Here is a 13,799-nt window from a genome sequence, read left to right as displayed (position 1 = left end):
GATACAGCGGCGGGGCGGCGGCGGCAGCCGCGGGCAGAGCCGGCCCTGCAGGCATGCAGCTGCGAGGGGGGAAGCGGAGACCGGGGAGGGGGCACGGAGGGGGCACTGGGGGGTCCTCCAGGCACAACGCGTGGGGGGCCATGTGGCTGCCCGCGGGTGGGGGGGTCCCCGCGTCCCCCCCGAGGGTCCCGGGACGGAGAAGGGGTCTCCGGGACAGCCCCCGCTCCGTCCCGCTTGCGGTCCCGCACATGCACGCGTGTCCCGGGGGGCCCCGCCACGCCCCCCCCCCCAGCGCTGCGGGCGTGCGGCCAAGGGAGCTGCCCCGTGTCTCTGGGCATCCCCGGGGGAGGGGACGGCGGCGGGGGACAGACTGAGAGAGCTGGGAGGACACGGGGGAACGGGCGCCATGCAGGGCTCTGCCCCGCGGCCGGCTCTCCGGCGGGGCACGTAGAAAAGGGGGCGCAGGCGGGGGTGGGGGGGGCCATGCCGGGACTATGTACAGGGGGCGCGGGGGCCGTTCAGCCGCTCTGCTCGCTGGGGGGCTCGGCGGCTGCCCCGACCTCGTTACACGTGGTGGCGGGCGGTGTGCCGGGGGCCGGGGGCTGCGCGGCGGCGGGCGGCGCGCCGGGGGCTGCGGGCTCCGGGACGGTGGCGGCAGGGGCCGCGGGCTCCGTGGCGGAGGCCGTGGCCGCGGCCGTGTCGGTGGCGGGCTCTGTGGCCGCGGCCGTGTCGGTGGCGGGCTCTGTGGCCGCGGGCTCCGTGGCCGCGGCGGCAGGAGCCGAGGCCGCGGCCGGAGTCGCTGCCGGGGCTGGAGCTGCCGGGGCCGGGGTCGGGGTCGCTGTCGGGGCTGGAGTTGCTGCCGGGGTCGCTGCCGGGGCTGGGGTCGCTGCCGGGGCTGGGGTCGCTGCCGGGGCCGGGGCTGCCGCCGTCTCCGTCTGCTCGGGTGCCCGCAGGCGTTTCATGAGCGTGGTCACTCGCACGGCTTTCTGTGGGGGAGAGACAAGGGGTTGTGGAGCTGGCGGAGAGGCAAGAACTGGCAGCCTCACGAGGCTCATAGCCCCACGGTGGGGGACGGGGCTCGGCTGAGAGAGGACACAGAGGCACGGCACACCCACACCCACCTTCCACTTGGCCCGGGCAAAGTTCTTCTCAATCTGGGCACAGACGCCATCCTTGATGTTCTTGTCAGAGGCAGCATTCCCAGAGATCCTGGAGAGGCAGTGAGGGATAAGCAGACCCCACCAGGCCCCTTGGCTCCCCATCTGACCCTGCCACTGCTCACCACTCATGGGAGATGGCCTCCTCTGCTGTGATCCTCTGGTCCTGCTCCACCTCCATCAGGCGCGTCACCAGCTCCTTAGCTGGGGGCACAGGGGGAGAAGTCAGTGCTGGTAGGGGACAACATGGGACCCCACGTACCCTGCAGTGTGGGGCTCACCCGCTTGTGAGATGTCATCCCAGTAGGGCGGGTCGAACTCGTAGTCCCCAGCGAGGATTTTGCGGAAGAGGTTCTTGTCATGATTCTCGTAGTCATCCTCATCTGCCTCCTCGTAGAAAGGGGGGTTTCCCGAGAGGCTGGGGAATTGGTGGGGGGCTCAGTCCGATCCCAGCCCCAAGCCCTTGTAGCTACCCTGTCCCTCACCCCACACTCACAGGATGTACATGATGACACCGATGGCCCAGCAGTCCACTGGCCTCCCATACCGCTGCCGCCCCACCACCTCTGGAGCTGCAAGAGACAGAAGAGCAACCATCCCCCGGGGTCCCCAGCCACCCAGCCTCTTGGCTGTGGGGTGATGGGGAGTGGGAGGCACCCACTGGAAGCACCCAGGATCAGCCCCCAGGGTGATGGGGAAAGGAAGGTGCAGCAGGTAGTAAAAAGTAAGATGGTAAGGAGCAGCAGGGGCCTGCTGGGACCCAGCACTGCCCACCCCTGCATGCCCACCTGGCTTGCTCTCACCCACCCAGGTACTCAGGGGTGCCACAGGGCTCCTTAATGAGCCCATTCTCCAACTTGGCCAGGTGGAAGTCACTGATGACGATCTTGGAGTTCTTCAGGCGGTTATAGTACACCAGGTTCTCCAGCTGCTGGTGCAGGGACTGTGAGTGCCAGGACAGGGGGCATGGCAGCATCCATATGTGCTCCCACCCCCCTGCCACCCACCTTGAGGTTTCTGTGGACAATCTTGAGTGAGTGCAGGTAGGCAACAGCCTCCAGCACTTGCCGGATGACATTGCTGGTGTCCTTCTCCGAGTAGTAGCCCTGGTCCAGGATCCAGTCAAAGACCTCCCGGCCAGTGGCCCTGCAGACAGCAGCTCTGCCGACACCCACCCCCGGTGGGGCCATGCCTTCCCCCCACAAATCTCCCAAACTTACAGCTCCAGAAAGATGAAATATTCCTTGCGGGTGATGTAGACATCCACGAGTTGTAGGATGTTGGGGTGTTTCACCCTGCCAAGAGACAGGGGCATGAGTGGGAGTTCCCAGTTTGCCCAGGAGCACAGGGTCCCCTCCAGCCCCAGCACTCACATTTTGAGGATGATGATCTCGTTTTTTGCTGCCTTCCGCACTTTCCGCCCATCCCGTTTCAGAAACTTCTTGCAGGTGTACAACTTCCCCGTTGTCTTCTCCTTGGCCCGGAAGATTTCACAGAACTCCTCCCTGCAAGGGTACCCCCAGAAATCAACCGTTTCTTGGGGACCACTGAGACTGGGATGCCTGGGTGGTACCTGGGCCCACCAGCATTCCCCCAGATCCCAGCGGTCATGGGAGATGCCACAGAAGAGGAAGAAAGCTGTGGCTCAAAACCACTTTGGAGGGGAAGAAAAAAACAGTGAGAAGCAACTGATATGGAAGAAGCAAATTGATAAGGAAGGGGAGAATTTGCTGGTTAAAAAAGCCCTGTACTCAGGACAGAAGGGATAAGACCCACTGCAAAGCCACTCGTGCCAAAGTGAAACAGCAGCACACCCGACATTAACATCAGCACAGCAGTAGGGGAGAAAGAAAGGGAGATGTGCCGGTAGCTGCAGTATTTCTGTTCTATTATTAATGGTGCTTGAGCCCATCAGCCAGGCTGGAGCTGCAGGGGAGCCCCCGGGGGGCACTTGGCATTGTTTCAGCAAAGCCATTGGATTTCCAATCCCCTCAGCTGTGCTGAATCCTCACGGACACTGCCCTGGGTGGAGGGGAACAGTGACCTGTGGGCTTTGGGACAAACTGCCGAGACAATGGAGCAAAGATCTGAGAGCACCAAGGTCCCCACTGCCACCCAGTATGACCCTCCCAGGTGCAACCTCTGTCCAAGCAGATGTTTTGGAAGTTGATGGAAAAAATTCTGGTGCCTGTTTTGCAGTCAAGCCGCTCTCAAGGGGTGTGAGGGCTTTACTTTTTGGAGTGCATCCTAACAGGTTCCTCAGCATGGCAATAAAAGTTGGGGAAGCAGCAGTGCTCCACAGCCCCCCAAGTGACATCTGCCTTTCCTTTGCTGTAGCTGAGCCCTCCTGATTCACAAAATGCTCGAGGGAGCCAGGATCGCATGGAATTGCTGCAATCCCTGCAAATTTGGAGGGGAGGAGGGAGGGATATGGGGAGCTGCCCAGCTGCAGCCATCAGCAGTGGGAAAGTTCACTGCCCTCCTTGGAGCTAGCTGTGAATATCCCCCATGCACCCATGAGCAAGAGAGACTAATTAGGGCAAAGCCACCCCAAAATACAATCTGCAATCCCAGCCCAGCTGGGGACCAGCACCCCCAGAGGCCCCACATAGGTGGCTGGGGTTCCCCAGGGTATCCATGGGGCCATGGAGGGACCAACTCACGTTTTGATGACCTGGCCCAGGTCATATCTGTCGGTCACCTCAGACGGCTGGTTATAATCTTTCTTGTCTCCCAGCGTCACGCAGCCAAACGGCATCGCAGGGCCCGGTGCTGGCAGGGCAGGGAGAGGCAGTGAGTGCCCCAGCACTGCTGGCCCCCCTGGAGCCACAGCAGACCCTCCCGAGCTGTGCTAATTAACGTGGAACCTGAGCACAGCAGCTGCTCATGCTCTGCAGCTGCCGCAAGCCACCGTGTGCCCAGCCCCACCGATGTGCATCCATCCCCACGGTATCCAGCCTCTCTGCCTGGGCTCAGCCTGCCAGCACAGCCACAAGCTGGCCCCTCTGGCCCCTGGTTGTGGATTATGAATGATTAATTAGCAGTCAGGGTTAGCACAGTGCCTGGAGCACCCACTGGAGAGGCAAGTGGAGGTGAACAGATCCTTTCCTGTTTCTCAGCCCAGTTTTGCCAGCGGTAGCGTTTCAGCAGACGGGGCCTCCCCAGGCAGAGCATTGTCACACGTTGTCACATGTGCAGTGGGTTACACCAGTCTCAGCTTCCCATCCCCTAACCAGCCCTGACTGTGGCACCAGGCAGGTGGCACTGCAGCTTGGAGGTGCCAGCCCTCCTGCCACTGGCAGTGGTAAGGACACCAGCCTTGGCACACACCAGCTTCTCCAGCTCTTTAGGAAGCATGCTTTGCCCCTTGCTTCCCTATTGAGAACCCTTCAAAACCAGATCCTTCTTGAAAGCTTCCCAGAAAAAAAAGAATTGGTCACAGAAAGTAATTTTTCCCCTTTCCCACCATGTTACTGGGAGGAAGTTTCAGCTGACATTATTTTTTGATGGCTCAAAAGATGACAGAGCTGCCTGGGGCCCTCCCAGCCCTCTCAGATGGGCCTGAGTGGGACCTCGTGGGAAGCTGGCACGATGCTGGAGGCACCCACTGCCCAGTGCTAAAGCTCCCCAAACACCATGCTGTGCTGTGTGGGCCCGGCTGTGCCGTACTGGCAGCGCCCGGGGCCCGGTGGCGAGGGCTGCGGGCAGGATGGCTGCGGGATGCGGGATGCGGGAGCCGGCATCGCGGGTACCCAAGCGCCGAGCCTGTTGCTATGGCAATGGGAGCTGAAGATGCAGAAAGCGGCACATCCTTTGGAGGGGGCAGGGATGGGCAGCACCCGGCAGCACCCGACCCACCTGCAGGTGCACAGCCCCATCTCTGCGGTGCGGGCCCTGGGAGGAAGGCATGCTGCCTGCAGCACTCAGGGCATGCGCTTAACTGCTCCCTGGGGTGATTGACCCAAACCTGGGTGGGACGTGAGTGCAGTGAGCCAGGGAATGGGGGGATGCTCCTTCCAGCCTCCATCTTTTGGGCCTGACCTGCCTCCATGCCTGCTGGAGTGATGCCCGTAGGATGGGTGCTCCTAGCTTGCAAGGCACCCAGCCACAGTCCTGCCAGGAAAGCCTGCACTGGCTAAGAGCACCTGCCGCAGTCCTGCTCAGTGTGCACCAAGTCCCAAAAGAGAAAAAGAGCACCCATGGGACACCTCTGCTTGTGCCCCAGATTGGATAAGACTTTCCAGCCTACACCTGACTCATCCCAGCAGCTCTCCCACGTGCCCTGCCTGGCACCTCTGTGTCCCCATGCCACACGACACCGGCTCTCCCATCCCACTGTACCTGGCCAAGGGGAATGAGGGCTGTCCTGGTAGCTGCTGGAAGGGTGGTGGGCTCAGTTCCCCAGATCATCGGGGTAGGGTTGGCCGGTAGACGGGCAGGCAGGCTGGCAGCACTGGCGTCACAGTGCCAGGATTAGCCAGGAAGGGGACCCGGGTGGGATGATATATAGGGATTTTATTGCTGTCTCTGGGAGCACTCAGCTAATCTGCGCTCATAAAATTAGCTCCTGTTGGTTTAGTGGGGACCCATCCAGCCAGGGCTGAGCATTTCCACCTTTCCTTGCCCTAGGCTGGCTTTGAGGGGCTCAGTGCACCTGGTATACCCTGCAAGGGAGACTGGCACCCAGCCCAACATGGGGGTCAGCACCTGCACCCCACGGGTGAGAGCACCCCCACCGGGGCAGGGGCACCCAGGCAAAAGGTGGGCGAAGGGATGAGTGCTCCCTCCCCGGGGTGCCGGGGGGAAGGCTTGGTGCTGCGCTGGCACCCGCACGCAGCCAGCACCCCCCTCCAAGTGTCTAATTTGGGAGCAGAAGCAACAGCGAGTGTAAGACAATAGCGGAGAAGTGGGTGGCCGGGTGGGGATGGCACGGAGGGATGACGCAGCCGTGCAGCCCTTGCCAGCGGGGCCCCCCAACCCCCGACCCCCAGCTCTGCCCCACGGCGTGAAGTGCCACGGGCTGGAATTTCATCTCTGGCCCCGCTTCCACCTGCAGCTGCCCTGGACATGTCCGTGGGGGGTTCCCCCTGCCATCCCGCCCCCACGTCCCGGGGGAAGGATGTACCGAGGAGAGGCAGAAAACGCAGCCAGGCTAAGACGGACCGAAATATTGCTAGTGCAGGCAGCGGGCAGGCAGCGGGAGGTGGAGGGGCCGGCCGGCCCGGCGCTGCCCGCCGAGCCGCCGGGCTGGGGCTGAGACAAGGCTGGGGGAGTCCCACCGCCCCCGGGCCAGGGCGTGCGGAGGGACAGCGCGGACCGCGCTCCGCAGGCAGGTCTGCGTTTGGCCGGCTCGGAGCGCTGCGGCAGCGGGAAGGGAACAGACTGCGGGAGACAGAGGTGCGGGGTCCGGGAAGGGATGCTCGGCGGCGGAGGCACGGGGAGAGGCTCCCCGGCAGCATCCCCCGCCGGGCTGCCGGCCCGGGTCTTCTGTTCTCCGGGCTCCTCGCGGAGACGGGGGCGGCACGGGGGCAGCAGCGACCCGGGGGGGCGAGCCCCCGGGGAGGCGCGGGGGGAGCCGGGCTCCGGCAGCTCGCCGTGCCCACGGAACCCGTCGGGGCTCGGGGTCTGCGGAACGCGGGGTGCCGGCGGGGGCAGCGCGGCGGCGGGCAGCCGTCGGGGCGCGCACGCACCGGACAGGGATACGCGCGGCCCCGTCGGGACGTCCCGGGCCGCCGGTGGCGGGAGGAGAGTTTGGGGCAGCCCCGGGTCAGACAGTGACAGATGCCAGCAACGCACCTCCCCCCCCCCCCCCACGCCGCCGGGCCCGGCCCCCCTCGCCCCCGGTCCGGCGCGGCGCGGCGCTCACCTGCACGCCTCTCCGACCGCAACGGGGGGCCGCGGCCCGGGGCCGCCGCTCGGGGGGAGCCCGCCCCTCCCGCCCACCCTCCCGCGCCGGGCCGGGGCCGAGCCGGGCCGAGCCGAGCCGATCCCCGCCGATCCCAGCGATCCCAGCCGATCCCAGCCGAGCCGTCGGTCCGTCGCGGCGCGGCCCCGCGCGCCCGGCGCGGCAAGTTGGTGGGGCGGGACCGTGGGGCCACGCCCCCCTTTCACGCCACGCCCACGTCACTGACGTCACCTCCAAACTTCGCGCCCCGCCCGTGAGGACGGGTCACGCGTGGCGCTGGGACCCACCGGCACCGCCGTGGGCGAGGCGGGCCGGGCACCGCGGGGATGTCACCGAGCTGGGACGCCTCCACACAACAGGGACAGGGGAGCCCGTGGAACCCCGCAGTGATCCCCTGGGCTGTGCCATGACCCCTGGGATGGGATGGGATGGGATGGGATGGGATGGGATGGGATGGGATGGGATGGGATGGGATGGGATGGGATGGGATGGGATGGGATGGGATGGGATGGGATGGGATGGGATGGGATGGGATGGGATGGGATGGGATGGGATGGGATGGGATGGGATGGGATGGGATGGGATGGAAGCAGGATTTTAGCAAAGCTGTTCGTGAGCTCAGCATCACAGGTATCTGCCCCGTGAGAGCACTAAAAGGCACCACGAGGACACGGTTAGGCACATGTTCCTGCCTCTGTGCTATCATCCAGTAGGATCCAGGCAACTTCTCCTTCAGAAGCAGGGCCAAAGGCTCTACTCACTTCCCCGTGACAATTTGTCCTTATCCCACAGCCTGGGGCAAGGAACAAGAATCAGGGCAGTCCTGATTCTCTTCCCTCTGCCCACAGCACGGGCATGGGACCCAGCCTGGGGTGGGCAGCACGGCCCCCAGAGCACAGCAGGTCACCAGTCCCTTCCCCAGCCCCCTTGCCCCCCACTCCTCACGCAGTGCAGCCACGTGTGTGGAGCCTCCCCAGCGGCTGCGTGCCACACGCTGCCATTTGCTGCCCATATGGTGCTGCTTCCGAACTGCACTCCCACTTCCCTCCCCTCCCGCCCCTGTGCCCACCAAACCCCAGCTCCCCAAACTCCTGACTCGCACTGTCCTCAGCAGCCACAAGGGTGCGGTCATTCACTCCCGGGACCCACAGCCCCCTCCCGCCCATGGATGGGGCACACCACTGTCCCAAAGCCAGCGTCTCCCCTCTGCTCACTGGAGACCAGCCAGCACTCCAAGGGAGAACCAGAGTGCCCCCAGCACTTGTCCCCTGTGTGGCACAGAGCCCTGACAGCCCCAGGCCTATCACCACCCGTGCTGGGTAATTAAGGGTATGTGAGAGCAGGGGGAATTATCAGGGCACTGTAGTTTGAGCTTCTAATCAAGAGTTTAATCATACCGGCTGGCAGCAGCACGCCGCGGTTATTAATCTCTGCACCTCGTGGGGACCTGGAGCGTAAGTCATAATTACCAGCAGGGACTCGTGTGGTTTGGAGCTGCCCAATGGTGGCTTGCAGCATGAGGGATCCGGTAGCACTTCTCTATTGTCCCTTGACCCTAGCTTGTGCCTGTCACCTCCTGGTACCAGTCTCCTGCCCGTGGCAGAGCTGCCACAGGGTCCCATCACTGTGTACTTGTCCCCTCCTGGTCCTGACTCTGGTTCAGATCTTGGTCCACCCCGTGCCCCATTTTGGGGTGATGAGCTTTGCTGACCCCAATGGCGTTTGTCCTTACAGTTTTGTGTCCCACTTCCCCATGCACCCACCCCCTTCCCACTGCACCCCAGAACTGAATGTGGGGTGGCATGGCTGGTGTAGGGTAATTTTTCCTACAGCACCTCTGGAGGGAGTGAGCCTGGGATACCCAAGGTGGGGCTGCCAGGGCTGGGGGCACCTGGCTGAACACCTCTGCCTCAGATGGGGTGGATGACATCTGGAGATATTCCCCTGCTTCTGTTTGGGGACATCTGGCTGTATTCCCCTGCCCCAGGAGGGTGAAGGGGCTGGAGGGCCAGCCCAGATGATGCTGGGGGGTGCAGTGGGGGGTGCTCAGCATGTTTGTTCAGGGGTGCAGTGGGATGTATGTTCTGCATGTCTGTGCTGGGGTGCAGTGGGGTGCAATGGGGTGCAGTGGGGGGTGTTCAGCGTGTCAGTGACTCAAGCACCACGCGGCACCGCATCCCTGCGTGCTTGCCATCGCCATGGCAACCGCCAGGCAATCAGCGATAATTGTGCACGTCGGCCCGGCAACGGGGCCAAATAAACCCCATCACTCCTTTCGGGGGGCCGGCGGGGAGCAAGGAGGAGAGCAAAAGAGGCGGTGCAGCTGCTGGTTGCCACCCCTGGCCCTTTAGTGGGATGAGCGGCAATGAGGGTGCACAGTGGCAGGGTTGCCCTCCCCATAGGTGTCTTATGGCACCCATGTGTCCATGGCGTCCAAGGCGTCAAGGGAGACAGCCAGAGAGCCACTTAGCTCAGCCACCGGGTATGGTGTCCTCCACAGTGCCACAGCTCCGCCAGCCCATCCCAGTCGGTGTCCTCACCGTGTGAGAGGACAGGGTTGCCCATACCTGGCTGGGCACCACTGACCGTGGCTGCTTGTCCCTGGCCAGCCTACTCCTGATACGACCTGTCCCTGTGTAGATGACGGTACAAAAATCCTTGTCCCTCTCCACCTCTCCACTGTCTTGGTCCCTGTCACATCCAGGGCTGGCCCTAGTCCCTGGAGCCCTGATGGGGAATGGGAGCTTGTTTTCCATAGTGTACTCCTGCATCACAGTGATGACATGGCATCAGGGTTTGATTCCCTTTCTGACTGAAGGAGATTTTGCAGTACCCTGGGTCTCTGGCAGTACCTGCAGCAATAGAGACGAGGGTGCAGGGAGCCTGCTCAGCGTGAGAGCTCAAGGAGAGAACTGACCCCCAGGTAGAGGACCAGGACCAGGACTGGGACATGGCTGGCACTGGTCCTGAATGGGTGCTAGGACGGGGCGAGCCTCCCCAGCTGAGGGGTGCTGGTGTCGCCGGAGCAGAGAAAGGAGAAAAATATGTGCTTTATAACCTGGAAGGCTTTGGGGTAAAGTAAAGCTTCCTGGAGAACAGCAGAACTCCCCAGGTGCCAGCAAAGCTCCTCCGGGGGTCAGCACACATCCCCAGAGGCCAGCAGAGATTCCCCAGGGAACACCCTAAGGACCACCAAAGCTCCTCAGAGAACAGGAGAGGACCTCAGGGGCTACCAAAGATGCCCAAGTACCACCAAAGCTCTCCGGGGACCAGCAGAGCTCCCTGAGGGCCATCAGAGTCTCAGGTGGGTGCAGGGGTGTCCCGGGCTGTGCAAGTGCCCCCAGTTGCAGGTTCCAGAGCCAGGCGGGGGGGCAGAGGGACAGGGCTGGCTTCGGGGGCCGGGGTCCGGGCAGCAGGGAGCGGGGGTGCCGGGGTGCAGCCCCCCCGCCGCTCACAGGCATCATTAGCAGAACTTGCCTGTTTCTAAAAATGGCACGTCGGTGCGGCGGCTGCTGCTCTTCACGCCCGCTCCCCAGCACCGGCAGCCGCTAAAAACAGCTCGGCTCTGCCTGCTGCCTCCTGCCACCTCTCACCGGGACGGCTGGCACCGGAGACCACCGCCTCACCCAGACACTGATTTATCACAGTTTTGCCCATCCCCAGTCCAGCCCCCACCCCGCTGCCTGCACCCACTTTGCCACCAGGAACCCAAGCCCGCTGTCGAGGTGCCACTGCGGCATCACCAGCAAACGCCGTCGCTGCGGATCCCCGGGCGATGCCGGTGGCGGGACCGTGCCCGGCTCTGCCTGTGCGCCCGCAGCCCCGCGTGCGGCCACTCATGTTTTATAGATGGCTCCGATTTTAATAATTAATCCCTGCTAACGACAGCACTTTCCCCAAATAAAACATTTAAAATGCTGTGTGTGCAGGGCGCGTTGTCGGGATGGGACCCCGGCTGCTCTGCCGCAGCCGTGGCGGATGGGCACAGCACGGGGTTGCTTGGCACAACTTGGCACAGCGTGGCACGGCTCGGCACGGCCTCAGCTGCCCACAGCTCCGTCCGATGCTACACCGACCATGCCCAGCCACGCAGCACCTCAGGGTACTGCCACCCAGTGCCCACCTGTGGGTGCCCAGGTGGCATTTCTAAGACATCCCCCAGCTGGGGCAGGGGTGCCAGGTGCCAAGCAAGGTGCCACCCTGGGAGGTTACCTGCCTGTTCCTGGTGCCATGGCAGTGGGCACAGTGCCAGTACCAGTCCCAGAAAGCAGTGTCAGCCAGCACTGGACAGGGTGGCCACATGCCAGCCCTTGGCTTAGAAGTCTGGGTGCTCACTCCTCACCTCCTGCAGCGTAATTAGGGCAGGAAAAATGTGGATTACCATGAAATCTGTCATCTCTGCAAACACATTCATAGGGGGATGGGAGTAGCCTTAAGCAGGGGCCACCCTCACGCATGTCACCGCAACCACACCAGAGCTGTCAGCTAACAAGGGTTCACTGTGCCACCCCACGGCCAGCATGGACAGCCCTGCTCCCACCAGGTACCCTGCTCCCGTTGGGTGCTCCCACAGCTGTCTCCTGTGTCATGGACAGCAGGCCTGGCAAGCGTCTTCCACCCTAACACAGCCCTGAGCTTTGTGCTCCATTGTCCTCCACTCTGCTTTGTGCTGAGGAGGGCAATAGCTGGGGTGCCAGTCCATCCATCCATCCATCCATCCATCCATCCATCCATCCATCCATCCATCCCTGCATCCCATGAGCTGCTTGTGCCCCAATCACCCACCCCAGCTGCCCCCAAGGCATGTAGCATCCCCCACTACCAGTGCCCAACACATTCCATTTCTGATCCAGCCCTAATAACCACACAGTGCCAGACTCTTCCTGTTGCCACAGCAACTCAGCAGCGAGCTGAAATGGTGCTGCTTGGCCTTGCATGTGCAAGGTCAGTACCTGCACTGGAGGTCATGGTCACCTGAGAACCCAGGCCAGGGGAGCAGAGCAGTGTCACTGTGGGGAAACTGAGGCACACTGCAGGCAGCTGTCCTGACTGTGGGATGCTGAGACACAGCTGCACTAAAAATGCCCTCAGGCCTGTGGCAGAGCTGTGCAGGTGTGAGGTGCCAGTGGAGATGGACAGCTTGGCTAATGGGAGCTGATGCGGCCCCAGGCTCCAGCACTGCTTAATGAGCAGCCGAGGAGGTTTTATTTAAAGTCAGTGTTGGTGGCAGGGCCCATGTGGCTGGACATGGAGCAGGAGCCATGCTGCCCACAGCCACAGACTGTGTGTTTTTCAGCACCCCTTGCTCATCCTGGGCTTGTCTGGAACATCCCCTGTCCATCCATCCATCCATCCATCCATCCATCCATCCATCCATCCATCCATCCATCCATCCCAGACCCTGCCCTTGTCCCCTGCCTCAAACTGGATCTGCACCCAGGCAAAGGATGCCCCTCACTGCTCCCCTCCTCTTTTCCAGTGTCTCGTTCTAGGTGATTTTTGTCCCAAAACTGGGGCAGAAGGGACCTCTTCATCAGGACGAGTTCCTTGCACATGCAACATCTACCACCACTTCCACCAAAAGGAACAGAAAGCCAGCTCGTAGAGCAGCAAGCATCACAGACCCATGCCCATCTCTAGGCATGCCCTGAGGCATGAGCTGCACAGTTCCCTGCACAGACAGTACTGAAGTAATAAAGGTATCATTAAGTGAAGCTGGTAATTACTCTTGGTCACCAGACAGAAGCCCCAAGCCCAGAGCAGTGTGCCCCACTGTACCCTGTGCAGGAAGGCAGGGTGAGGAGCAGTAGATGGGCTGGGTGCCATTGTGTCCTCACTGTGATCACATATCTGAGGCACTGCGGTCCCACAGGCAACCCCTTGCCCTGAGCTCCATGATCCCATGGCTGGGGACCCATGACCCCAAGAGCATCCTGACCTGATGCCTGGGCACCCATCATCCCAGGAGCATCATAATCCATGGGCACTACAATTCCACGCCCCAGGCATCCACCATGCCATGAATCCCAGGGGCAGTATGACCCATATGCCAGGGCTGCAGGGGCATTATCACCCCATGCCCAGGAGCACGGTGGTCCTCACATGCCTCGTGCCACACAGCCACCCTGGCCATGGGCTGGATGTGGCTGGAAGGAGGACCTTTAGGAAAAACCTCCCAGGCATCCCAAGGTCAGAGGGCCACAGTGGGACACAGGGTGCAGAGTGGGGTCCCAGCGTGGCAGGCACTGGGGGATGGTTACAGGGTGCCCACAGCAGCACCATTGTGCAGGTGCCCTCTTTCACTGGCACAGCAACAGTGGGTGCCCCTTCCTCAGTGCCTCCCGGGAGGTGGGTGCCCAGGAGTGGGTGGGGAGAAACCTTATTCATGCCGGGGCATGAAGGTGCTGTCAACCTGGGGCATGGCCCCCTCAAAGACACAGCCCCAGCCAGAGAAAAAAATATAATTAGGTTTTAATGAGTGATTTGAGCAGTCAAGAGGCTGGAAACTCCATGGGAGCTCTGGGATGGCCAGGCCACCCAACAGCACCTGCTGGGTATGGGGCCCCATGGCACCCATCCACTATGGGACTAAACCCCAGATCACAGTGCATAGACTCATCACTGTGGGACTGAGCCTCACACCACCCAGCCAGAGCAGGACTGAGCCCCCAGCATCCTGTGGTGTGGGACCAATCCTGGGGAGCAGCGAGCAGGGTCTGGGTGTGAGCCATGGGTGA

General features: G+C 62.4%; 1 protein-coding gene across 1 annotated transcript; it reads right to left on the bottom strand.

The window, feature by feature from the left end:
• Positions 1 to 518: 518 nt before the first annotated feature.
• CAMKV (CaM kinase like vesicle associated) lies at positions 519 to 3,918 on the bottom strand. The gene is made up of 10 exons (XM_062500765.1): positions 3,821 to 3,918; positions 2,531 to 2,662; positions 2,378 to 2,452; positions 2,165 to 2,303; positions 1,965 to 2,085; positions 1,654 to 1,729; positions 1,439 to 1,575; positions 1,283 to 1,361; positions 1,122 to 1,209; positions 519 to 986 (listed from the first exon to the last, which is right to left on the bottom strand). Exons 1-10 carry the CDS (start codon positions 3,913 to 3,915, stop codon positions 519 to 521), a joined length of 1,410 nt encoding a protein of 469 aa, XP_062356749.1. The 5' UTR covers positions 3,916 to 3,918.
• Between the last annotated feature and the right edge of the window lie 9,881 nt (positions 3,919 to 13,799).

Source organism: Cinclus cinclus, chromosome 12 (genome assembly GCF_963662255.1).
Source record: "Cinclus cinclus chromosome 12, bCinCin1.1, whole genome shotgun sequence".
NCBI lineage: Eukaryota > Metazoa > Chordata > Aves > Passeriformes > Cinclidae > Cinclus > Cinclus cinclus.
This window is presented reverse-complemented; position numbering and strand designations above follow the sequence as displayed.